Consider the following 24,837-nt stretch of genomic DNA (forward strand, 5'->3'; position numbering starts at 1 on the left):
CCATTTTGGTCTCTCAGAGTACTAGGATTACAAGTGTAAGGTCAAGCAATTTCCCCATTTTGGTCTCTCAGAGTACTAGGATTACAAGTGTAAGCCAGATGACATGCCAGGCCTTGTTCTTTAACTCAAGCAATCCTCTTGCCTCAGCATCCCAGATTGCTAGGATATAGGTGTGAGCTACCGTGCCCTGCCTGGTAGATTCTTGATTCAGGCTTGGGAGGTTCTATCTTTCTAAAAATTATCCATTTCCTCTAAATTTTCCAGTTTCTTTGTATAGAGGTATTTGTGGTCCCAGATGATCTTTTATATTTCTGCATTGTCAGTTGTAGAGGATGGACTGTTAACTAGGTTGGAGTCAGGTGCTTCCTTCTTTGTCCTTTGGTTTAGAGAAGTTACTTAACCTTTTTATAAATCTATTTGCCCATCTGTAAAACAGGAAAGAAAATGCTAATCTTCTTAATCAAAAACTTAAATGGAATTTTATTTTCTTTCTCTTTATTATAGGTGATTAATAAATATTCCATAGATCTATTAATGCTGCTGGTTGATGTAACATCTTCTACTCTCAATATTATTAGAAATAATTCTTTCATATCCCGTTAGCTACAATTTTTTTTTTTAAGTAGGAGAAATTTTATAGAGCATGAGTTTAATTTGTTTTTTAACCTATCAACTGACAATGATTATAGCAGTAATAATCCTCAGAATTGGTTTAGGTGCTATAGGCCTTTTCACATCCTACTTAGTCACATATATTGGTATCTTTTTTTGCATAACAATTTGGCAGTACGTATCAAGAGGATTAGAACTATTGTAATTTTTCAATTTTGTAATTTTCGTTGCTTAGAGTTTATACATAAGACATAATCCAGAGTTGAGCATTCTGTGTATTGCAGCTCAGTGAAATTATACATTGTTCATTTTCAAGTAGTTGGTATAGTTAATCCTTATGGTTGAAAACAATCAGATGTTAAAATAATGTTTCTAAAGAAATATTAGTAATAACATTAAGTAGAAAAAATGCTTACAGTAGATTTTTTTACTTGATCTCAGATTTGTTAAAAATATGTAATTATCGACTAGGAGTGGTGGCGCATCCCTATGATCCCAACACTTGGGAGGCTGAGGCAGGTGGCTTGCCCAAGCTCATAGGTTCAAGACCCCCTGAGCCAGCGTGAGACCTCATCTCTAAAAATAGCCGGGCATTGTGGCAGGCGCCTGTAGTCCCAGCTACTCAGGAGGCTGAGGCAAGAGAAACACTTAAGCCGAAGAGTTTGAGGTTGCTGTGAGTTATGACTTTACCAAGGGCAACTAAATGAGACTCTGTCTCAAAAAAAAAAAAAAAAGAAATTAAGAAAAAATATGTAATTATCTTCATGCTCACAGAAACAAAGAGTGTGTATCAGTATTTAATAGTGGCAATCTCTGTGATACATGATTACCTGTGGTTTTGTTTTTCTTTAGGGAACAATGTCAAGCTCAATTAGAGAGTAAATGTATTTGTTATACATTTCATTTTTTAGAGTCCAAACCCACTGTTAGACTTGCTGGTTCTGACAGAGCCACAGACAAGAGAAGAAACAGATGACATCCGGACTGCTGTCAGGCAGCAGCTGCAGAAAGAACTGATCGCTCTTTTCAATACCTTGCTGCTCGGTGTCATGGACGTTACTGACAGGTACAGTCGGTGCCACTGCAGGTTTGGGTACCTTTGCATGGAATGTAGTTTGTTTTCTATTTTCAGAGTTTTTTACTTTTTACTTCTTTCAAGTTAAGAGGTAGGAATACTTAAGTAATAATCACTGATGGTGTTTGTTTTTGTTTCCGTTGAACCTCTGGTGCAGCCTGGTTGTTCCTTCTCAGTCTCCTCGGCTGCACACACCGACACTTCCATGTCTGTGCACTGCACGCTCACTGATCTGTTACCGTGTCTGTGCACGCTCACTGATCTGTTACTGTATCTGTGCACGCTCACTGATCTGTTACTGTGGGTTACTTCTTGGTCCTGTCTCAGCGTCTGCCTGAGCAATCATACCTATTCCTGTAACTGTTTCTACACCGATGACTTTCAAATGCATATCTCTAGTTGCTAATTCTATTTCTAAATAATTAAAAAAATTAAGATCAAATCACTATTTAAACCAGTGGTTGTCAACTTTCCTAATGCTGCAACCTTTTAATACAGTTCCTCATGCTGTGGTGACCCCCAACCATACAATTATTTTCATAGTGAGGATTGTACAGAAGTTTTCAATTTTGATGAGGTCCTTTTTATTTTTTTTCTCTTGTTAGTTTGACTTTTGCTATTTAGGAAACATTGGCTAATCCAGGGTCACAAAGCTTTACTCCTTTGTTTTCTTCTGAGAGTTTTATAGTTTTGGTTCTTACATTTAGATCTTTGATCTATTTTGAATTTCATACATGGTGTGAGATTAGGATCTGGGGCTATGCAAGTATCCTGGGGTCATTATTGAAGATACTGTTTTTCTGCCATTGAATTGTCTTGGCACCCTTGCTGGAAATTGATTGTAGAAGTATGGGTTCTCTTATGAACTCTCAGTTCTGTTCCATTGATCTTTATGTCTGTCCTTATGCCTGTGACATAATACAGGGTGTCCCCAGAGTGGCCCCTAAAGTCTCCATACATAGGGAAAACATAAAATTATGGTTAAATGTACTTTATTTCCTTCCCCCGAGACAGAGTCTCTGATATTCTTAGTGTGCCTTCTTGTCATAGCTCACAATAGCCTGAAACTCTTGGGCTCAAGAGTTCCTCTTGCCTCAGTCTCCCAAATAGCTGGGACTACATGTGCCCGCCCCCCAAATACCTGGCTAGTTTTGGTAGAGGCAGGGTCTCTTGCTTAGACTGGTTTTCAACTCCTGAGCTCAAGCAATCAACTCGCCTAAAATTACAGGTGTGAGCTACTATGCCTAGCTGGTAAATGTACCTTTATTTACAAAATATTAATTACCAAATTTTACAAGTAGGTTGCCAACATGTAGAAGATATTTTATAAATCTTTCATAAAATTTTGTAATGAATATTTTGTAAATGTGTATTTAGCCACAATGTCCTGTTTTCCCCTGTGTATCACAATTTTAGGGGCAACTTTTAAGGCTCCTCATAGTTTGATTATTGTAGCTTTGTAATAACTTTTGTTTTTCTTTTTCAAGATTGTTGCTATTCAACGATCAACTTTTTATTCCTGCAAAAATGACCACTGAAATTTTGGTAGAGATTGCCCTGAATCTTAGATCTCTTGGGAGTTTGCCATCTTAACAGTCCATGAACATGGGATTTCATTCAAGGTTGTCTTTAATTTTTTCAACAAGATTTTATAGTTTTCAGTGTAAAAGTCTTGAATGAACTTTGTTACATTTATTTTTAAGTATTCTTTTTAAATTGATGCTATTGTAAATGGAATTTTCTCAATTTTCTTTTGTTTTGGTATTTTGTTAATTTTCTATTTCAGTTGTTTATTCTAGTGTATAGAAATACAACAGATTTATAGTCTTACTTATATTCTACAACTTTGTTGACTTTGTTTGCTCCAGTAGTTTGTTGTGAATCTTGTGGTTTTCTCTGTGTGAAGTCATGTCATCTGTGAGTAGAGATAGTCTTGCTTCTTTCTGATGTGGATACCTTTTATTTTTTTGTGTGTATTTGTTTTGGCTGGAACTCTCAGGACAGTGAGTACTGAATAGCAGTGGAGAGAGTAGGATTCCTTGACTTATTTCTGATCTTAGGGAAGAGCTTTCAGATTTCACCATTAGAGTGATGTTAGCGGTGGGTTTTTACAGTTGGTCTCTGATATCTGCAGTTCCACTTTTGCAGATTCAGCAAACCTTGTGCTGAAATACACAATTCATTGAATCAGTGGATGCAGAAACTGTGGATCTGGAGGACTAACTGTGGGGCTTGGGCATCTGATTTGGTTATCTGTCGTGTGGTGATCCTGGAACCCATCCCCTGTACATGCTGAGGCATGACTGTGTGCCTTTTCTTAGTGTATTGGTGTTTTTATCATGAAATGTTGGATTTGTGAAGTACTTCTTCACCAGTTAACATTACGATGTGACATTGCTTAAAGTAGTGGGACACCATGTTGATATTCATGTATCAGACTACCCTGGCCTTGGATGAATCTTGCTTGGTCATGATGTATAATCCTTTAGATACTGCTGGGTTTCCTAGTGTTTGGGGGTGGGGGTTGTATCTATATCCGTAGGGAGATTATTGTACCATTGTTTTCTTGTCATGTCTTTGTCTGGGTTTGGTATTAGGGTGGTGCTGGCTTTGTGGTAAGAAGTAGAAAGTATTTCCTCCTCTTTTATTCTTTGGATGCTTTGGAAAGATCGGTATTAAAACTTCAAGTACTTGGTAGATTTTACCAATGAAGCCATCTTTCCTTGGTCTCTGAGATGTTTTTGATTATTGACTTGATCTTTTAACTTTCTATAGGTCTATTCATATTTTCTGCTACTTTTCATTCAGTTGGGGTAGCTTGCATATTTCACTTTTTATTTTTTTTTTATGAAATCATAGTTGTGTACATTAATACTATCATGGGGTACAGTGTGTTGTTTTCATATACAATTTGAAATACTTTCATCCAATTGGCCAACGTAGCCTTCATGTCATTCAGCTTGCATTATTCTTTTTTTATTAAATCATAGCTGTGTACATTAATGCAGTCATGGAGTACAGTGTGCTGGTTTTATATACAAGTTGAAATATTCTCATCAAACTGGTTAACATAGCCTTCATGGCACTTTCTTAGTTATTCTGTTAAGACATTTATATTCTGCATTTAGAAAGACTCACATGCACCCTTGGAATAGCTTGCATATTTCTGAGAATCTGTCCATTTCATCTAGGTCATCTAGTTTGTTAGGGTATAGTTGTTCATACGACTGTAGTTCTTTTTATTTCTGTAAAATCAGTAGTAATGTTCCCACTTTCATTTATGACTTTAGTAACTGGAGTCTTCTCTTTTTTTGTCAGTCGAGGTAAAGGTTTGTTAATTTTGTTAATTTTTTCAAGGAATCCACTTTTGGTTTTGCTCATTTTCTCCTTTTTCTATTCGGTTTCATTTATTTTTACTGTAATTTTAATTTTTTCTTTCTGCAACTTTGTGTTTAATTTTCTCTTTTTCTAGTTCCTTAAACAAAGTTAGAATATTGATTTTTAGATCTTTTTTGAAATGGGTCTTTATGGTAAATATCTTTCTGAGCATTACTTTCATTACATTATGTAAGTTTTGGTACATTATATTTTTGTTTTTATTACTTTCAAAGTATTTTCTAATTTCCTTTGTGATTTCTTCTATGACTTATTGGTTGTTTAAAAATTTGTTATGCTATGTTTACATATTCATGAATTTTATAATTTTCCTCTGTTAATGATTCCATTTCAACTATTGTGGTCGTATTATCAGCCAAAGATTGTCATCTCCTAGGCTTTCTTCCTGAGCTTTTAGTCAAGTCTACTTTTTCATTCTAGGTTTTATTCAGTGCTTGAAACAGAAGCTAAAACTCTTACCTATACATGTTTCCAACAGGTGTTCCCCAGTGGCGGCTTTAGCCCTGGGTGAGTTCTGAGTTAGGTGCAATAAAATCTTTTGATCAAGTCTTCCAGGGAGCCACCAAAAAGATCAAATGAAGATAATTTTTTGCAAATGATATTGCTCCTTTCCCTCTGGTACAGGTACTGGGAGTGTATGCTGTTATTTTTAAGGCTGGCACTCAGCCAAGGTGTGGGAATAGGAGGAGGGCCAATTTATAATATCATAAAAATTGCTGTTCTTACTAAGACTCAGCCATTTTTCTTGAATAAGTGCTTCTTGGTAGTTGCAAGCTTCTGGTTAGTTTTCAGAGTTCCAAAAATATTGAAACTGTCCATTTCTGCCTTTTCTTTCTTTATTTTTTATTTTTGGGTTGCTTTTATGGCAGGGTGGTCTTTGGGGGCTCCTTAGCCATTTCAGCTTGTGTCCCTTTCTGCCCTCTTTTGACGGCTCTAAATGCATTTGTTTAGTTGCTTCTTGGGTATATCCACCAGGATTTTTCACATGTTAAAATACAGTGTATCTCTTCCAACTGGAAGTTTTTTGTGAATATGTATAGTATCTTCAGAAACTGAACAGCAATATAGATTTTAAAAAATAACAGCACATGCTCTAGAGTCCATAGGGTCTGTCATGGCCAGTTCATTTAACTTTGTGCATAAGATCTAATTTTCTGGGAATGACAGTGGGAAGCAGAAAGATATTTCTTAGTTTTGCTGTATAAACATGTGCAAGCTCTACTGGAGCCAAAGACCTCATCTCATATATGTAACATTTGAAATGAACAAAATTGTCAAAACAGCCCTTATTCAGCTCAGAATCGGGTTAGATCCAAAAGGTCAGCCCCCAGCCCAACTTGTATGACCAAAGTTTAAGTCCTTTCTATGAGAAATTATTTACTACTTACTCAAGAGCTCTGTTATACAAATGTCTGATAGCCAATCACAAGTGAACAGAACTGTGAAGAAGCAGGACAGTGTCTCCAAAATTAATAGAAAACGTCATTAGATGTAAATCCACAGATGTTAAATATAATGTCTTTAAATTAAAGTTCACCTTAAAGTTACTATTCTAAGTAGTAATATTATTTTAAGTAATGACTACAACAGAGGTTAGATGAAAAAAGTACAAAAAATCAAGAAATAGAGACTACAGAAAAAGAACTAAATACAGATTGTACAATAGAGACATATAGTTTTTAAAGTAAAGAATTTATTGCATGGGCTTAAATAGCTGACACAGAGGAAAGGGTGGTGAACTTAGAATAAAATCTGTAGATGTTTTCCCAGTTGAAGCACAGAGATACGGAATGGTACTGACTGGAAAAGAGACGCTCGAGGACTGAGAATGTTGACATTTTGCTATGTTTGGTGGTTGGATAATTTTCTAGATATGTAAACAATCCTGTAATCAGATACATCAGATCTGTGAATTTTACATGCAAATTATATGTATAAGGTTTGTATTAAGGTTTTATGCAGATTTACATTCAAATTTTCATGTAAGTCGTACCTTAAAGTACTGAAGACTACAATAATAATGTGAATCCAAGGATGGTATAGTCTTCAGTCATACCAGTGTTTTTCAAACTAACGTGCATCAGAATGTTCTGGGAAGCTTGTTAAAGCATTAGTAGCTCAGGATTCTGCATGTTAAGTAAGCGGGCTGCCACCATTCTGTGGCAGATGGTTTTGGACTAGACTTCGGGGGAAAAAATGGCATAGACTATTTTGTAGGTGAGTTGTTAAGGGAAGGAGTGTGTGAAACACCTTTGTATGTCTCATGGTCAAAAGCAAGTTAGGGTTTTTGTGAGTTTTAGGATAGGAGCTACTTCTGTGTGCTTTTAGGTTGTTGGAGATGTGCTCATAGTCAGGGAGAATTCAAGTAGGAAAAGGAAGAAGCGGAGGAGGGGAGAAGGGAAAGAAGGGACAGTGAAAACCACGGGAGGCAAAGCGACACAGAGGACTGAGTGAGAGCGTGTTAGACAAGGCTGGGATCCAGGGATAAGCACCCGGTGCAACAGGTCATGAGTGGGCCCTGGACAAGGAGGTGGAAGGCCTTGACTTCTGATAGTCTCATTTTTCTCTGTGAAATGGCTGCATAGGGATGTGATGGGTTGATGGTGGATCTTGGGGAAGGTAGACAGGGACCAGAGAAACTGGTAGAAGGTATGCTGGGGCTTACCTGAGATGAAAGGTTGGACGGAGGATTACTTATGAGTTAATATAAATTATGTGTTTAAAAATAATCAGAACATTTTTAAAGGTCTTATTAGATCGTCTATTTGTTGACCTGTGGGGAAATTAATTTAGACAAGAACTTTAGGCCTCTGGATCCTGGAGTATGAACTTTTCTTTACTCCAAAGAAGAAATTTGGGATTTTATTTGGTCCTTTGTTATATACAAAGGTATTATTTTATCCAGGAGTTACATATTTGAATTCATGCATAGCTACTTAATTTTAGGATTTTTGTTTTCTAAAAGAAAATGTTCTTTTGATTGTTCTTTCAGACACTTTTGTTTAAATTATATGTCAAACTCATTAAAACCTTTTTCTTTTATTAGGCTACTAAGTATGAAATGTCCGATTTAAGTACTCAGCTTGACAGTTGATATCTCTGACATTTCACTTTGACACTTCTTGTTTTATGAATGTACATCCTCATTCTTTTGAATGCATGTTTTGGCTTGTGATTATCTTTCAGATATTTTTTAGAGCAATTTTTGTGAAATCATGGGCAAGTCAAAAATTCATGTTATTTTCAAATATGGATTCCACCATGGGAACAGTGCAGCCCAGGCAGCTTGAAATAGGACTGAGAGTCTGGGAAGGGTGTGGCTAATAACACACAGTACGTCAATGGCTGGAGAAGTTCCATTCTGATGATTTTAATCTTGAAAATGAGCCACGCAGGCAGCCTGAAGTCAAAGTGGATAATGACGAGCTCAAAGCTGACGTGGAAGCGCATCCAGCTCAGCCTTTGTGACTTAGCATGGTTTCATATTACTAACGTCAATAACATTGGACCATTTGAAACAAATTGCCAAGGTAAAGCACCTGGACAGGTGGGTTCCACATGAATTAATGAGTGTCAGACATCTAGAAGCTCGCCTTTCTTTGCTGTCACAAAAATGGTAAAGACAAACCATTTCTACATTGTATTGTTATGTGTCATGAAAAATGGATTCTTTGTAACAGTCATGGTGTTAGGCACAATAGTTGGATTAAGATGAAGGGCTGAAAATATTCCACTACTGAATATTCATCAAAAGAAGTTAATGATATCTGTTTGCTGGTCCAGCACTGATCCTGTGCTCTACATTCTCATGGAAACTGATCTGTTGATTACAGTGGAGGTCTGCTGCAACCAATTGGATGAAATACTGAGGATGCTTGCAATTAGGCTGCTGAGATTGGTCAATAGAGACAGGCCAGTCCTTTTTTTAAGACAACACTGTCACACAAACAATGCTGCTCAAACTACAGAAACTGGGCTTGGAAACTGTCATCCATCATATTCACCAGACCTTGCATCAATCGACTGTCTCTTCTTTCAGGCTTTGGACCACTTCTCGCAAGGAAAAATATTCAATAATCAACAAACTGTGGAAAGCGCCTTTCCCGATTTCATTGCCACTCGCTGTCTAGGTTTCTTCACTGCTGGGATAAATAAGCTGTAAAATTTTGATTAAAAATCAGACATTTCGTATTTAGAGACCTAATAATTCTCTAGGAAACAGCAATGTGTTTCATCCAATTAAAAATTAAACTTTTCCATAACACTGAATGCTTTAAAGTATAGGTCTAATATATGGTGATTAAATTCAAAGTATATATTTAACTTTTTGTTTTATTACTGGGTGACATTTACATACGTAATCGTTACTTGTATTTTATATCATCTACCCTAATTGTTATTTTAGCTATGCTTTTTTTTGAAAAAATCTTGTTTTCAGAGAAAATCTTTTCTGCCATTTTGTCTAGTTCAGACTTTTCTAACAGCAGATTGTCAGTAGCCTTCTGCAGCTGTTTAGAGCATCCACTAAGCCCGTCATGCTTGCTTGGTGGTTGACTCTTCCCCTTTTACATGTGTAGGAAATCCTTGGAACTTCTTTACGTTTTCCAAACGCAGCTAGCCCTGAAGCTGCTCCAGTGCCTGCGGGTCTCCGACGCTCCCCGTTTCTATGGCCTGCCTTCCCTGGAGCGGACCTTGCGGGGAATGGCTCTCCTCACTGCGTTTCCGGGATGGAGCTCACATTCCGCTCTCACAAAGCCACTTGAAATTTGTATGAAGTACTTGTCAGGTCTCCTTGAGGTAAGTACAAATAGCAACCCTCTAAATCATAGCTATTTTCTATTTATTTATTGGTTACTTTTATTTTGTACCAGTCACGAGTACATCACACATGTATATCACTATATGTAGTGTAGAATATTATACATTTATGTAACTCATCCTAATAGTTATATATTTTAATGATTTTTATTAAGTATATTTTTATATTTCAAGAAAAAGTAAGGCTTATATTTACGTCTCTTCATTAAGGCAGTTTGTTTACTCATTTATTTTGTTTAATTTTTTTAATTGTGAAATATAGCACATGCAAAAAATATACAAACATCAATGCAGTAGAACCTCTGTAAGTTGAATACCCAAGGGACTGTAACAAACTGGTCAACATATGGAGATGGTCAATGTAAGAAAGTAGGCCTGTGGCACATGTCCACTCTCTGAAAATTAGGTCATCTTGAAAAGGTGGTTAATGTTGCAAGGCAGTCAACTATGGAGGTTCCGCTGTTTATAGCTCAGTAATTATCATAGTGAACGTTTGGTGCAAGAAAATCTGGCAGGAGGCAGAGCAAGATGGTGGACAAGAGACAGCTGTTTTGAACCCCGGTGTGGTGAGATAGGGGACAGAAGACTATAGGCACCGCACAACTGTGGGCTTTGCACAGAAACATCTCTTCAGGAACACAGGGAGGCAGCAGAAGACTTTGAGACCATAAGAGGAGGACGAATGCATTGGGGAAACGGCAAGTGTTGGCCTTTGGTCGGAGGACAGAAGGGGAGTTTAAAACAATGGTAAAAACAAATGGATGGTAAAAACAATGAAGGAAATTGCTGAGAAGGTGGAAAATAACCAAAAGGAAATCCAAAACCAGAATCAAATAAGAGATGAATGATGTGAAGAATATAGAAAGGGTATAGCGGAGGTGAAGTAGTTAAAGCAGTCAATCAGGGAACTGAACGATGCAGTACAAAGTATCAATAACATACTAGACCATGCAGAGGAAAGAATCTCAGAGGTAGAGGATAAAGCTCTTGAGCTAAGCCAGGCAGGTAAAGAGACAGAAAAAAAGAGAAAAAGCAGAACGTTCATTGACAGAATTATGGAACTTCATGAAGTGTTCAAACATATGAGTTATAGATACCCCAGAAGGGGAAGCTGAACACCCTGGAGGGGTGGAAGCCCTCCTAGAGGACATCATAAATGAAAATTTCCCAAATAATGCCGAAGAGTCTGACACACTGCATTCAGAGGGATATCGGACCCCTGGTCACCTCAGCTGAAATAGAGCTTCCCCAAGACACATTGTGATAAACTTGTCCAAAGTCAAGGCAAAAGAGAAGATTCTGCAAGCTGCCAGGAGATGCAAAAAAAAAAAACCATTCGATAAAATCCAGCATCCTTTTCTAATTAGAACACTGAAGAATATAGGCATAGGTGACACATTTCTTAAACTGATCGAAGCCATCTGTGACAAACCCACAGCTAATATTTTATTGAATGGAGGAAAACTGATTCGCTTTTCCACTTAGAACTGGAACCAGGTAAGGTTGTCCTATATCACCACTACTATTCAATGTAGTCCTGGAAATTCTAGCCAGTACAGTCAGGCAAGAGAAGGAAATAAAGGGCATCCAGATGGGGGGCAGAGGTGGTCAGATTCTCCTTTTTTGTTAATGATATGGTCTTATACTTAGAGAACCCTAAAGACTCAATCACAAGACTCCTGGAAGTGATCCCCAAATATAGTAATGTCTCAGGATATAAAATGAGTGTCCATAAGTCAGTAGCCTTTGTGTACACCAATAACAGCCAAGATGAAAAGCTAATTAAGGACACAATCCCCTTTACAGTAGCTTCAGAGAAAATGAAATGCCTCGGAATATACCAAACAAAAGATGTGAAGTACCTCTATAAAGAAAATTATGAAACCCTAAGAAAAGAAATAGCAGAAGATATTAACAAATGGAAGAACATACCATGCTTGTGGCTGGGAAGAATCAACATTGTTAAAATGTCTACTTCCCAAAGCAATCTACAGATTCAGTGCCATCCGTATTAAAATAACCAACTTTGTAATTTCAAGACTTGGAAAAAACAATTCTTCATTTTGTATGGAAACAGAAAAAAAAAACTCGTATAGCTAAGGCAATTCTTAGTAATAAAAACAAAGCTGGGGGCATCAGCCTACCAGACTTTAGGCTGTACTACAAGGCCATAGTGATCAAAACAGCATGGCATAAAAATAGGGACATAGACATCTGGAACTGAATAGAAAACCAGGAGATGAAACTAACATCTTACAGCCACCTAATCTTTGATAAACCACACAAGAACATACACTGGGGGAAAGAATCCCTCTTCAATAAATGGTGCTGGGAGAAGTGGATATTCACGTGTAAAAGACTAAAACTGGACCCACACATTTCTCCACTCACAAAAATTGATTAAAAATGGATAACAGGCCTAACTTTGAGGTATGAAATGATAAAAATTCTCAAAGAAAGCATAGGAAAAACACTTGAAGCATGGCAGTTGCAACAACAACAGAAATAAACAAATGAGACTTAAACTGAAAAACTTCTGTGCAGCTAAGGAGACAAGAACCAAAGCAAATAGACAGTCTGCACAATGGGAAAGGATATTTGCATGTTTTAAATCAGACAAAAGCTTGATAACTAGGATCTACAAAGAACTCAAAGTAGTCAACATGAAAAAGCCAACAATCTCTTGTATCACTGGGCAGGAGAGATGAATAGAACCTTCTCTAAAGAAGACAGACAAATGGCTAACAAACATGAAAAATGCTCATTATTTCTAATTATTAGAGAAATACAAATCACAATCACCCCGAGATATTATCTAACCCCAGTGAAAATGGCTCACATCACAAAATCTCAAAACTGCAGATGCTGGCATGGACGTGGAGAAAAGGGAACACTTTTACACTGCTGTTGGGACTGCAAACTAGTACAATCTTTTTGGAAGGAAGTATGGAGAACCCTCAAAGAACTCAAACTTGCCCTCCCATTTGATCCTGCAGTCCCATTACTGGGCGTCTGCCCAGAAGAAAAAAATTCTTTTACCATAAGGACAGTTGAACTAGACTTTTTATTGCAGCTCAATTTATAATCACTATGTGGAAACAGCCTAAATGCCTAGCAACCCAGGAATGGATTAACAAGCTGTGATATATGTACATCATGGAATGTTATTCAACCATTAAAAAGATGGAGACTTTACATCTTTTGTAGTAACCTAGATGGAAGTGGAACACATATTCTTAGTAAAACATCACAAGAATGGAGAAGCAAGAATCCTATGTACTCAATTCTGATAGGAGGACAATTAATGACCTAATACACGGTGGGGGGGAGGTGAGGAAAAGGGGTGGCAGAGAGAGGGAAGGAGGGAGGGGTGTGGGGGTCATGGTGTGTGATACACTTTTTCGGGGTGTGATACAATTATAAGAGGGTCTTTACCTAACTAATGTAATCAGTGCAACCTGGTTCTTTGTACCCTCAGTGAATCCCTAATTTAAAAAAAAAAATCTGGCACCTGGTAGTCAATGAGTTTTACAAAGCTAGCAATGTACATGCATACTTTTCAATGAGATATTTATAAACTCTTTGATTTAAAAGACGTCATAACTTTTTAAAAATATCATAAGCATATCTAAATTACAAAAATGTCCAAGGAGGATACCACACATCTTCTATATAAATTCCAAAGGGTAAAATATTGAAACTAAGAATTCTTTGTAAACTGTGGTAAAATACCCATAACATAAAATGTACCATCTTAACTGTTATTAAGTGTATAAACCAAATATACTTTGTATGTGGTTAGGATTCAATTCAGAGAAGTCAATAGAAATTTATATACTGTTATAAAGAAAGCCACCAAGAAACTGTTTACACTTGTTCTTTAGGTCATTACTTCTTTTTATGTGGAGCGTGGAGGAAATGCTATGTCCTTCATGGGAAAAGGTGTTACAAAGAGCACAATTCTTTGCTTACTTCACTTATCCCACGAGATGATGGCCCAGGCTCAGAGCTCGGTAAGAGCATTCAAGCTGCCTGTCTTCTCAACAGTTGCTTTAAAAAGGATTGTGCCGTGTCTGACACATTTCAAGTGTATAAACTTGTTACGTGAAAATGTGTTTTTTGACATTTTCTTTTAATAGTCAGAAATGATTTTCGACTAAGATGTATTTCTTAAAAGTTGGACATTATACAGATCTGAATTTTATTTAAAATTTATTTTGATATCTGGATTTGCTAGAAAAACATGTTTTGTCTAAGTCATGGAAAAATAGCTTCTGTTGGAAAATTGTTAAGTTCAAGTTCTTAAGGAGAATTTGAGACATTGCTGTTTGCCTTATTTTGATTGATTAATAGATTAAAACCAAATCTTAAATACATTCTTACTTTGTTCTTTAAAATTCAGAATTATTTTAAACTCTCTGTATTTTATGTTTAAAAGCTTATCTGCAGTGCTTCTCCTTTCTTTCGTTCCAGGAGTGGATGTCCCTTTGGTTCTTGCCTTTGGGCAGTCACAGTGAGGAGCACACTCCTATACAACAAGGACTGGCCTGGATGGTCCCATTGTGGGTGGATCGGGACCCAGAGGTCAGTGTGTTTAGATCTTGAAAAAGTAAGCAAAACGTGCATACATCTTTATGTTACGGGATTATTTTAGTGACTACATCTTGGGTTTTATTTATTCTCTCTTACCTCACACTATCATAACAAAATACCATGGGTGGCTTAAACAACAGAAATTTATTTTCTCATGGTACCAGAGACTGAAAGTTCATGATTAGTGTGGCCGGCATAGTTAGGCTCTCATGAGGCCTCTCTTTCTGGCTGCGTAGACAGCTACCTTCTTCCTGGGTGTTCAGGTGGCCTTTCCTTGGTGCATGCAAGTGGAGAGATTTCTCTCCCTTTTTTTATAAGACTGTCAATCTTGTTGGTTTAGGACCTCACTTTTATGACCTTACTTCAGTGTGCAAATTTTAGAGGGATACAATCTAGTTTGTAGCTTTCTACTTCTGGTCCCCCCCAATTCATCTTCTTCCCTGCAAAATTCTATTATCCCACCTCCGTACTCCCCACAGTCTTAACACATTCCAGAATCACCTTTAAAGTTCAAAATGTCATCTAAGTATCATTTGAATTAAATATGGGTGAGACCCTTAGGTGTGAGTCATCCTGAAACAAAATTTCTTTTCAGGCGAGAACCCATGAAACCACACAAAGCAATGTAGGATGGGCATCCCCTTCTGAAAGAGGGAAGTGGGAAACAAGCAAGGAGTGATAGGTCCTAAGGAAATTCAAACCTAGCAAGGCAAATCCTACTAGATTTTAAGGTGAAGAATAATGTTTGGATTTGATGCTGTGCCTTAGCAGCCCATGGGGTTGGGAGGGACAACTCTCTGTATAGGGGCAACTCATCTACAGGATGGCCTCATCCCTTCAGCTGCATATAAGGTCCCAACCATGCTGCTATCTTCAAGGGCCACTGACCCACTGAAACCTGAGAGGTTCCCCCTCTTCGAAACCAAAGAGGAAATAGCCTTGCTCCCTGGCCTGTAGTAGGAGTGACAGCCTTGGTAATCTCTGAATCACCTTTGGGTTCATTCTTTGCTTTCATTGAAGAATAAGAGGGAAGGTTTCACTTTACGTAAACGGTCCTGTGTAGCTTAATTCCATGTCACAGTGCCCATATCATTATTACCTCAGTTCATCTCGTGCAAGCATCATAGCATCTCGCAAGAAGGATGCATGCAGTGCAGTGAGATACTTTGAGAGAGGGAAGGGACAGTCAGATAACTTTTATTACAGTATAGTGTTACAATTGTTCTATTTTATTATTACCGTTAATCTCTTACTGTGCCTAATTTATAAATCAGACTTTATCATAGGTATTAGGTATAGAAAGGATTTGATACTATCTGTGGTTTTAGGTATCTGCTGGGAGTCTTGGAACGTAACCCCTATGGGTAAGAGGGACGACGGTAGCATGTATTTGCCTATGGAATCTAGAAATCAAACAGCTTGCCTTCATTCCATCCCACTTCCTCTGTCCCTTTTAGTTCAAACTGGCAGTGTCTTTGCTAATACAATCCCATCTCTGTTTCTGGCTTCTGCAATGAGGGCTGATTGAGTCTGTGAGTCGTAGTCTCCATGTCTGACCACGCCCTCCATGTTCTCTTTAGAACAAGCTTTCTCCTTTTTTGCATGAATAGGATGAAAACTTTCCATATCTTCTTGTTCTTGGTCCCTTTTGCTCACCCATTCTTCATTCCTTTTTAACCATCTCCCTGTGCTTGTTGCTGTAAGTAATCGGGAGAAACCAAGCCACTCCTTCCATGCTTTGCTTCATAAGCCTTTCAGCTACGTATTTAATTTCATTGCTTCCAGTTTCTAACTTGTACAAAATATTAGAAAATGACCGTAGTTCAATGAGGTTTTTATCTACTTTATGACAAAGATCATCTTTCTTCCAAAAACATGTTTTTTTTGGTTTGTTTTTGTTTTTTTGAGACATCTCACTTTGTTCCCCTGGGTAAGTGCTGTGGCGTCACAGCTCACAGCAACCTCCAACTCTTGGGCTTAAGCGATTCTCTTGCTTCAGCCTCCCAAAGAGCTGGGACCACAGGTGCCTGCCACAGTGCCTGGCTTTTTGTTGTTGTTGTTGCAGTTGTCTTTGCTGTTTTAGCTGGCCAGGCCAGTTCGAACCCACCACCCTTGGTATATGGGGCCAGCGCCCAACCCACTGAGCCACAGGCACCACCCTCCAAAACATGTTTCAAATAACATGTTCCTCATTTTTGTCTGAGATCTAACTAGAATCACCTGTAACGTCTATATTTCTGCCATGCACCTTAAAACTTCCAGCCTCTAACACATGACCCAATTTCAAAGCCACTTATAAATTTTAGATGTTTGTTACAGCATTACCCCACGTCATGGTATCAAAATTTGTATTAGTGTACTTGGGCTATCATAACAAAATGCGTAGAGTGGGAGGCTCAAACAACAGGAATTATTTTCTCACAGTTTTGGAGGCTGGAAGTTCAAGCAAGATGAGGGTATGGCATGGTTGATTTTTGGTGAGGGCGCTCTTCCTGGTTTACAAGTGGCTGTCTTCATACTATGTGCTTACCCGTCCTGTCCCTGGTACAAGGAGAAAGAGATTTCTCTCTTCCTAAGGCCACCAATCTTAGTGCAGTAGGACCCTACCCTTATAACCTCATTTAAACTTAACCACCTCCTAAAAAGCTCTGTTTCCCAATTTAGTCATATTGGGGAGTAGGGCTTCTACATGAGTTTCAAAGGGACAGAGTTCAGTGCATAGTACCTTTTCAGATTTATCAGAGTATAGTTTGAAAATATAAAAGAAAAATGATGATAAGATCTATCACTTTAGAAAGAACAGTGGAAAATTATTGATGAGACTCTGCCATTTTCAAGCAGTTTAGAAGGATAGCTAGAAATGACAATACAGTTAAGTGACACTTGAGTGTCATTAAATGACACTGAATGAAAAAAATGCATTGGCATTACACTATAAAATCTTATATTATCAAATAACTTTCCAGTTTTAGCAAGAAATGATTAGATGCTATTAGAATAAAAACCTTTTAATTGTAGAAATATTATTTGATTTGAACTCAGAAGTTACATTTTTTAAACCACATTGAACTTGGACTTATTATTTGGCCATTATGACAACATTGTTCTTTCACCTTGCAGTTATCATTCAAACTGTACTTTGATACAGAATTCAAAAATGTAACAAAATGCATGGCTTGAAGGGCAGTGATTCTAGAACAAGCATATTACACCACATCTGTGTTTCTTGAAAACGTTTTTCTCTTAAGATAATTTTGAAGAAAATATTAAATGCCTTGCAAAAAGATAATTTAATGACTTAAGAAGTTTTAAGAAACTCAAAACCATTTATGTGTGAGAAACACTAAAAAATTAGGAAAGGCAGAACAAAATAATAGCCACCTACTTTAAGAATGAAGAATAAATCAAAATTGTGTTCATGAAAGATAGGTAAGTGCTGTATGCTTTCAAAGAAAGCCTTGTAATTAATAAAATTGATGCTTATTTATGCCTACTTAGTATGGCATTTGCTTACATTAGTACAGAGGATGCCAAAAAAAGATTACACATTTTAAGAAAGGAAAAAACTATATTAAAATTATAATACTCAAATCATGTTTGACTTCTGTGATTACAAGTGACAAAAGGTGTAATATAAAAATGTTACAGTATATGTTGAGTAATTACAATTTAAATACAGTTTTCCTTTCTTAAAATGTGTATACATTTTTTTTTTTTGACACTTTCTGTATTTAGCTTTTTTTTTCTATTTTATTGCCTTGTTAAGTCATGGATTAGGATTTTTGTTTCTAACCGTTTAAGACCTGTCTTCTGTAAATGTTTTTTATAATTTAGGATTGTAAAACCAATATCATACTTGACAGAGTATGATATTGTATATACCAGAAAAATTAAGAATCTGTTAGGATTCTTTCTCACCCACTTTCTCTTTAATCTGAACAGGTGAGATTCACTTCACTGGGATTAGGATCGGCACTGACCTCCCTTGAAACTGGGTGTGTGGCCTTGGCAAACAGTTGTCAGAACATTTCTGGCGGGCTCTGGGGAACTGTGGTAAACATTCTTTTGGACCAGTCAGAGTGTAGCATGGTGCGCCGGGAGGTATGTCTGTCTTTTTAGCACCCTCTCCATTTTTTTTCCTTAGAAATGCATTGTGGTGGTGTCTATAAGCCTTAGTGGACTCCTTAACTCAACACTGTAGACAGACCGCTGACCATTATTATCGGACCATTATTATCTTTTCTGGCTTCAGAAAACCCCAGTAAAATGACAGTAGAGAATTTAAGAAGGCATTAATTCACATTAAAAATTGGAGTTCTTTACTCTGGTAAGATCAAACCAGAATACAGTATAGTTTAAAGTGAATTGAAAAGTAGTTCACAGAAAAAATTACTTACGTTGCTTTAGCATTCATGAGTCTTTGATGTTTATAAAACCTCAAGTGCTAACAAAATAACTTTTTCATATAAAATGAAGGAAAAGTAAACCCTATTTCAATTCTTAATAGCTTGAAGTTTTCTTTTTATTTCTACTTTATTAAAGTGATGGTTCTTGCAAATAATTTTAAAACAATAATCAAATAGTACTTAGAGGCTTATGAAGAAAATAGCAGCTCCTGGTTCTACCATTAGCCAGTCCTCAGTTCTGAACTGGAAAGGCCAGTTTTGTTGTTGGCCTCCATGCTTCAGCGTAGTTATGCTCACACTCACAGATTCCTCCTGATTTATCAACTTTAAAGCTTTTCTGTTTACTTCCAGTTAAGATGGTTGAAAATTTCTCTGAGAATTCCCTGTTAATCCTGTCATTCTCACATTATAGTTACAGTCTTTCAGTAAATAGATTATGTTGCTTTTATCATCTTCAGGACCTAGTAAGTTAAGCTGCACATGCTGGGTGGCCAGAGATATGTCTTTTGCTACTAGATTACAATGTATTGGTTATTTCAGAGATGACAACAAGATGGCAGTATTGACTTTTTTTTAATAAACATTTTCAGGCTGCGTTTATTCTTCAGAATCTCCTTGTAATTCCAATGCCTGCAGAAATTATAAAGGATTATACTTGGCAGGTGGGTGATTTTATACAGTTATCAACCTAGTAGATATTTGATATTAATTGGTGATAAATTTTTAACTAATTATGTATTTCATTACTGATAAAATTATCAAACTGATAATACCAGGTGGCAAGAATCTCTTAGAATAGAATATAGACATTTTCTTATGCGTAGTCATACTTAAAAATTCTTCTCTGTAGTATTAAAAATAATTTTAATGATAGCTAATTTGATGTTTATTTATGCTATGCAGTATTCTAGAAACTTCACACATACTAACTTGTGGAATAGTTTGAGTTGTGAGCTATTAGCGTCCTCATTTTATGGGCTTACACACTTTAGCATGAGGGGTTTACCCCGGCGCCCTAAATCCCGCAGACAGGCCACAGCGCTCCTTTGTTTGTCCAGGCAGTCTCTCGCACCCTTCACGCTTATTGCCTCTCTAATTTAATAATAGTAAACAAATTTGTTTGTGGTTAAATATACATGTACATTGGCATTTACATCTTTTTTTCTGCTTCGTGTACAGTGCAGGTCATAATTCCTTTCTTTGTTTTCTGTTGGACTAGTTTTTATTTCACGTTCTGAATGTTCATGTCAGTAGTTACCTAACATTTTTATAATTTATGATTTTTAGATAATTGGAGGATACAAAAGTGCGCTCACTGTGAAGATGTGCTCTGTATCTTTTGTAAGCCTCATCTTCCAAGTGTATATTTATCATCGTGTTACACTTCACTCACCAGGCTTCTCTGTCAATCTAAGATTTTTAAGTTAGAATAAATTCTTAGAGGAGTTAGTGAATCAAGCTGAGCTGCAGCGAGGGCAGCTTCGGGGGCATCGCCTGGAGCTTGGATCCTGGTGGCCGTCAAGGCACCGATTGCATTTAACTCTTGGAAGGTTCATCTCTCCAAACTTTACAAATCCAGGTTAACTTTGCTGGTTATTATAAATCCCAGGCCACTTTCCCACTGATTTCCTCACAATTTCTGTAATATTGCCTTCTGACAATGGTGGTTCATCTGCAGTCTGTGTTGTAGTAAAGCTATGGAATCCAAAACTGAAAGGAACATACAAGGTTAATAATTATTAGAGCCCAGCTAATTTTTCTATTTTTGGTAAAGACAGGCTCTCACTCTTGCTCAGGCTGGCCTTGAACTCCTAACCTCAAGCAGTCCTATCTTCTCATCCCCCAAGAGTGTTAGGATTATAGGCTTAAGCCACTGAGCCTGGCCTGAGGTCTTTATTAAATAGACTTTGGATTATACATGTTATGATATTTTTATATACAAAAGTGATTCCTTCTGAAAAACTTAATTCTCTGTTCTTTAATTCTTTGCTTCTAGTTCCTTCTTAGTCATAGCTAATGGACATTTTAGCACTGTGGCACTAGGATTAAAACATGTATTTTAAAATTCTAACTTTCTGCATCCTTGAGAACAGTGTTTTCAAATTAATTGGAGCTTTCTGTGCATAATTAATCTGCAGTTTTCTTTCTAAAGTTATTTGTAGTGGCACTTGGGGACTTGAACTTTTTCCTCCTCCTACTGTTCTTCTCAGCAGGATATCTGGCAGGGCCAGCACTCACCTGAGGGCAGCTGATAAGGGGCAGAGGCAGGTGTTAAGACAGCCATTAGATCTGAATGTGCTCATTTCCTCACTGCCTTAGAGGACAGCCCCGTCAGTTAGTGATAAATCTGTGGAGCAGGGCCCAGTGCGGGGTGAAGGCCTTCATTGTTTTGGCCCTTGTGCCATCAGTCATCTGTGAAGGGCTGAGTTAGGCCATCTCTTTGTGCATGTACTTGGTTTGACTTGGCTTGACAGCCTTAGTGAAGCTCTGTGGATAATACGCCATCGCCATGAGGAAGCTTTGGCATGTTCAGAGTGTGGATTCAGACTTAGTTAAAATAAATCAAACAGGTAAGTAACAGTTATGTGATATTTACATATTTCAGATTATTTTCTTTTGAAGATATTTGAATGTGCTAATTGTTTGAATTTTTTAGGAGAAAATTTTTTTTTCAAGTAATAAATATATTGGTTTAAAAGGTAGTAGAACTTATAGTGAAATTCACTACCCCTCTCCATATAACTTCTTATTAACTTTGAAAATACTTATAACTAAGAAAAAGTTGAAATTTAGAAGACCTTGGGTTTGTAATGTCTCTCTTGCTAACAGATGGTTATAACCATCACCTGCAGTAGGCCTTTAACAGTATAAAAATCACTTAACAGCTCTTAAAGAGCTGTAAATACTCAAGATTTTTCTGTTTTCAAGATTTATACAGTTTACGTTTCTTTATAACTTTTCATTAAACTTTTGTTATTTAGGAATGTGGCTATACCTGATAGAGGAAGCAATTACATAGATACAACTTTGTAAAAATAAAAAATTTTGAATTTTATATAATCTATATAATATTTAAAGATGGTTCTAAGCATGATTATAAAATCTATTTAGAAAGTTGTTTTGTACCACTTTAATTATTTTGGCTTTTTGATTTATTGGATTTTTTTTTTTGCAGTTTTAGCCAGGGCTGGGCTTGAACCCCACACCCTCTGTATATGGGGCCAGCGTCCTACTCCTTGAGCCACAGGCGTTGCCCTGTTGGATCTTTTAGGTAGTTGACACTAAGCTAGTAACTGAGCTCAAGTGCAGTTCTCATCTTGCTTGTTAATTCCTTCCCTGAGTTATTATAATAAGGTCTTTAATTTGTGATTTTAAGTAGCTATTGCAAGTCTCTTGTGTGTTTGACGTATTTTGTACATTTACGAATATTATAACTTGCTTAAAAGACTTTTTTAAAGCTATGAATGCTAAGATTGGCTGTGATTTTAGATGACTACTTCACCTTAGATAATTAACTAAGGTAATACGTAAAGGGCCACATTGCCTGTAACATGTCCCTTGATTAATAAGTGGGAGCTGTTAGGACCTGGTTCACCTTGTGTTTCTGCTCTATCTGCTTCTTCGCCCTCTACATTTGCTAAAACAGGGGCTGCCATGCTGCTGTTTGTTAGATAGCCTTATTTCTTATGCCAATTGCTCTGTTTGTGTAGAAGAGGCTCATAGTGTGGGGTAGGTTTGTTAGAGCATAGCAACAGCAAGTTGAAAATCGTAGGACTTGAATATCAAAATGAGAGGTTTAATGATGGTACGTATAAATATCCTTAAAAAGAAGTGTTAATGGTTAATAACCTAGTTTGTGAATTCCTTATGTATCTTCTTTGTATCTGTGTATTCTTATGGATCTTTTTGAAGAAATTATCTGATAAATCACTATTTCTCTTTTCCCTACAGGGTCCCTGTGTCCATGATGAGGACTCAGGCGTATCGCTAGTAGGAAAACCCGCCCTTCGGGCCCTTTTATATCACTGCCATTTTTACGAACATTTGAATCATATGGTAAAACATTGTTACCTAGGACGGTATATGTTTGACTTGAACTTTTCTGCCTTCAGTGCAACTTCAGAAGGCAGTGACTTAAATAGTAAGTATAATATATTTTAATTTTTACAAAACATAATTTTTCAAAAACTGTTAGAAACATGTTTATTAAAAATATTTGGAAAATAATGAAAAGTACACAGGAAAAAGCACTCCTCTCCGGCCTGCCCTGGCACCTTTGTTGATTTAGGGTGTATTTTCTCTTTCCAGTCTCTCTCTCTGGAGACTTCTTTCTTTTGTTTGTTTTACATGATCGTGTTTGTATCTGATGACATTTTTGTATTCCTTTCTTTTACTAAACATGGCCTAAGCATTTGCTCTTTTATAAATTCTTCATGGAAACTGTTTTTTGACATCTTATTAATGTTTTATAAGTTATTTTATGTCCTTCAGTAGAGCTTTATAGTTCTTTTGTTTCCATTAATGTCTTAAACTTTTTTGAAATTTCTGTTTATAGGCAATCTACAGTTATTTTCACCAGTCTTATGAATAAGATCTGTACCCGCTAAGTTTTCTAATTCATTTTGCTAATGTGCCAAAAAGATGTTTATTTTTGGTATTACTCATTTTTCAAAATACTTTTCTAAAATCCTTTTAACTTCTACTTTTAGAGTCGCTTAGACTTGATAAGCATGAGATCTTAGCAGGTACAAATAATTTTTATATCATAATAGGTTAACATAGGCCACCTCTGAGTTAACAAACTTCTGACATATGACTCACAAGTACAAATAGAGGTAATTATTGGTAATAAATAAGTAAATATACCTCTTCCAACTTACATGCAAATTCAGCTAATTTGTAAAGCTGGGGACTTTCTATAATAGAAATAGCTTATATTTTTGAATTAATTTTTTAAAGTAATTGTTAAGAATCTTGACATAATTCCACATTTATAGAAAAGGTTCAGGAATGGTACGAAAAATTCCCAAATCTTAATATTTGCTGTTAATTTCTTACCCTACATATGTGTGCATAAATGTATTTATATATGTTATCTGTCCATATTTTTTTCTGAGCCCTTTAGGAATTATTTGTAGACATGAAGATTTTTTTTACACTCAAGTAATTAAATGTGAAATTAATAATTTGTTTCTCTGTTCACTTTTTGGAAGTATTCAGAAGAGGTTTGCACATTTTAAATAAATGCTTCTATTAGGAAAATGACTTACTTGTTTGGGTTTCTCTGCATCAGTTACTCAAAACATGACCCTTGAACCAACAGCAGTTGTGTTTTCCATGAGCTTGCTAGAAATGCGTATTCGTGGCCCCCACTCTGACGCAGGGCATGGGAATCTCTGGGACTAGGGCTTTGGAAACTGCTTTAACAAGCTCTCAGTGATTTTTTTTTTCTTTTTATTAAATCATGGCTGTGTACATTAATGCAATCATGGGGTACAGTGTGCTGGTTTTATATACCATTTGAAATATTTTCATCAAATTGGTTAACATAGCCTTCACCACATTGTCTTAGTTATTGTGTTAAGACATTTATATTCTACACTTAATAAATTTAAAATGTACCCTTGTAAGATGCACAATAGTTATGTTCCCACCAATTACCCTCCCTCCACCCCCCTTCCCCCTTCCCCTCCCCTCCCTCTCCTCTTTCCCCTTCTTCTTGGGCTATAGCTTTCATATGAAAGCTATAAATTGGTTTCATAGTAGGGCTGAGTACATTGGATACTTTTTCATCCATTCTTGAGATACTTTGCTGAGAAGAATATGTTCCAGCTCCATCCATGTAAACATGTAAGAGGTAAAGTCTCCATCTTTCTTTAAGGCTGCATAATATTTCATGGTATACATATACCATAATTTATTAATCCATTCATGGGT

At 36.7% G+C, this 24,837-nt stretch overlaps 1 protein-coding gene across 1 annotated transcript in view; it reads left to right on the forward strand.

Annotated features, from left to right (window-relative positions):
* RTTN (rotatin) overlaps positions 1-24,837 on the forward strand; it is a 149,815-nt gene that overhangs the window by 70,076 nt on the left and 54,902 nt on the right. The window contains exons 27-33 of the mRNA XM_003788403.2: positions 1,524-1,678; positions 9,661-9,880; positions 13,786-13,914; positions 14,375-14,485; positions 18,437-18,595; positions 19,491-19,562; positions 22,852-23,041. Of these exons, the coding sequence (XP_003788451.1) occupies positions 1,524-1,678; positions 9,661-9,880; positions 13,786-13,914; positions 14,375-14,485; positions 18,437-18,595; positions 19,491-19,562; positions 22,852-23,041 (1,036 nt within the window). The remainder of the gene's footprint in view (positions 1-1,523; positions 1,679-9,660; positions 9,881-13,785; positions 13,915-14,374; positions 14,486-18,436; positions 18,596-19,490; positions 19,563-22,851; positions 23,042-24,837) is intronic.

Source organism: Otolemur garnettii, unplaced genomic scaffold (assembly GCF_000181295.1).
Source record: "Otolemur garnettii isolate 467f Iridium unplaced genomic scaffold, OtoGar3 scaffold00027, whole genome shotgun sequence".
Lineage (NCBI taxonomy): Eukaryota > Metazoa > Chordata > Mammalia > Primates > Galagidae > Otolemur > Otolemur garnettii.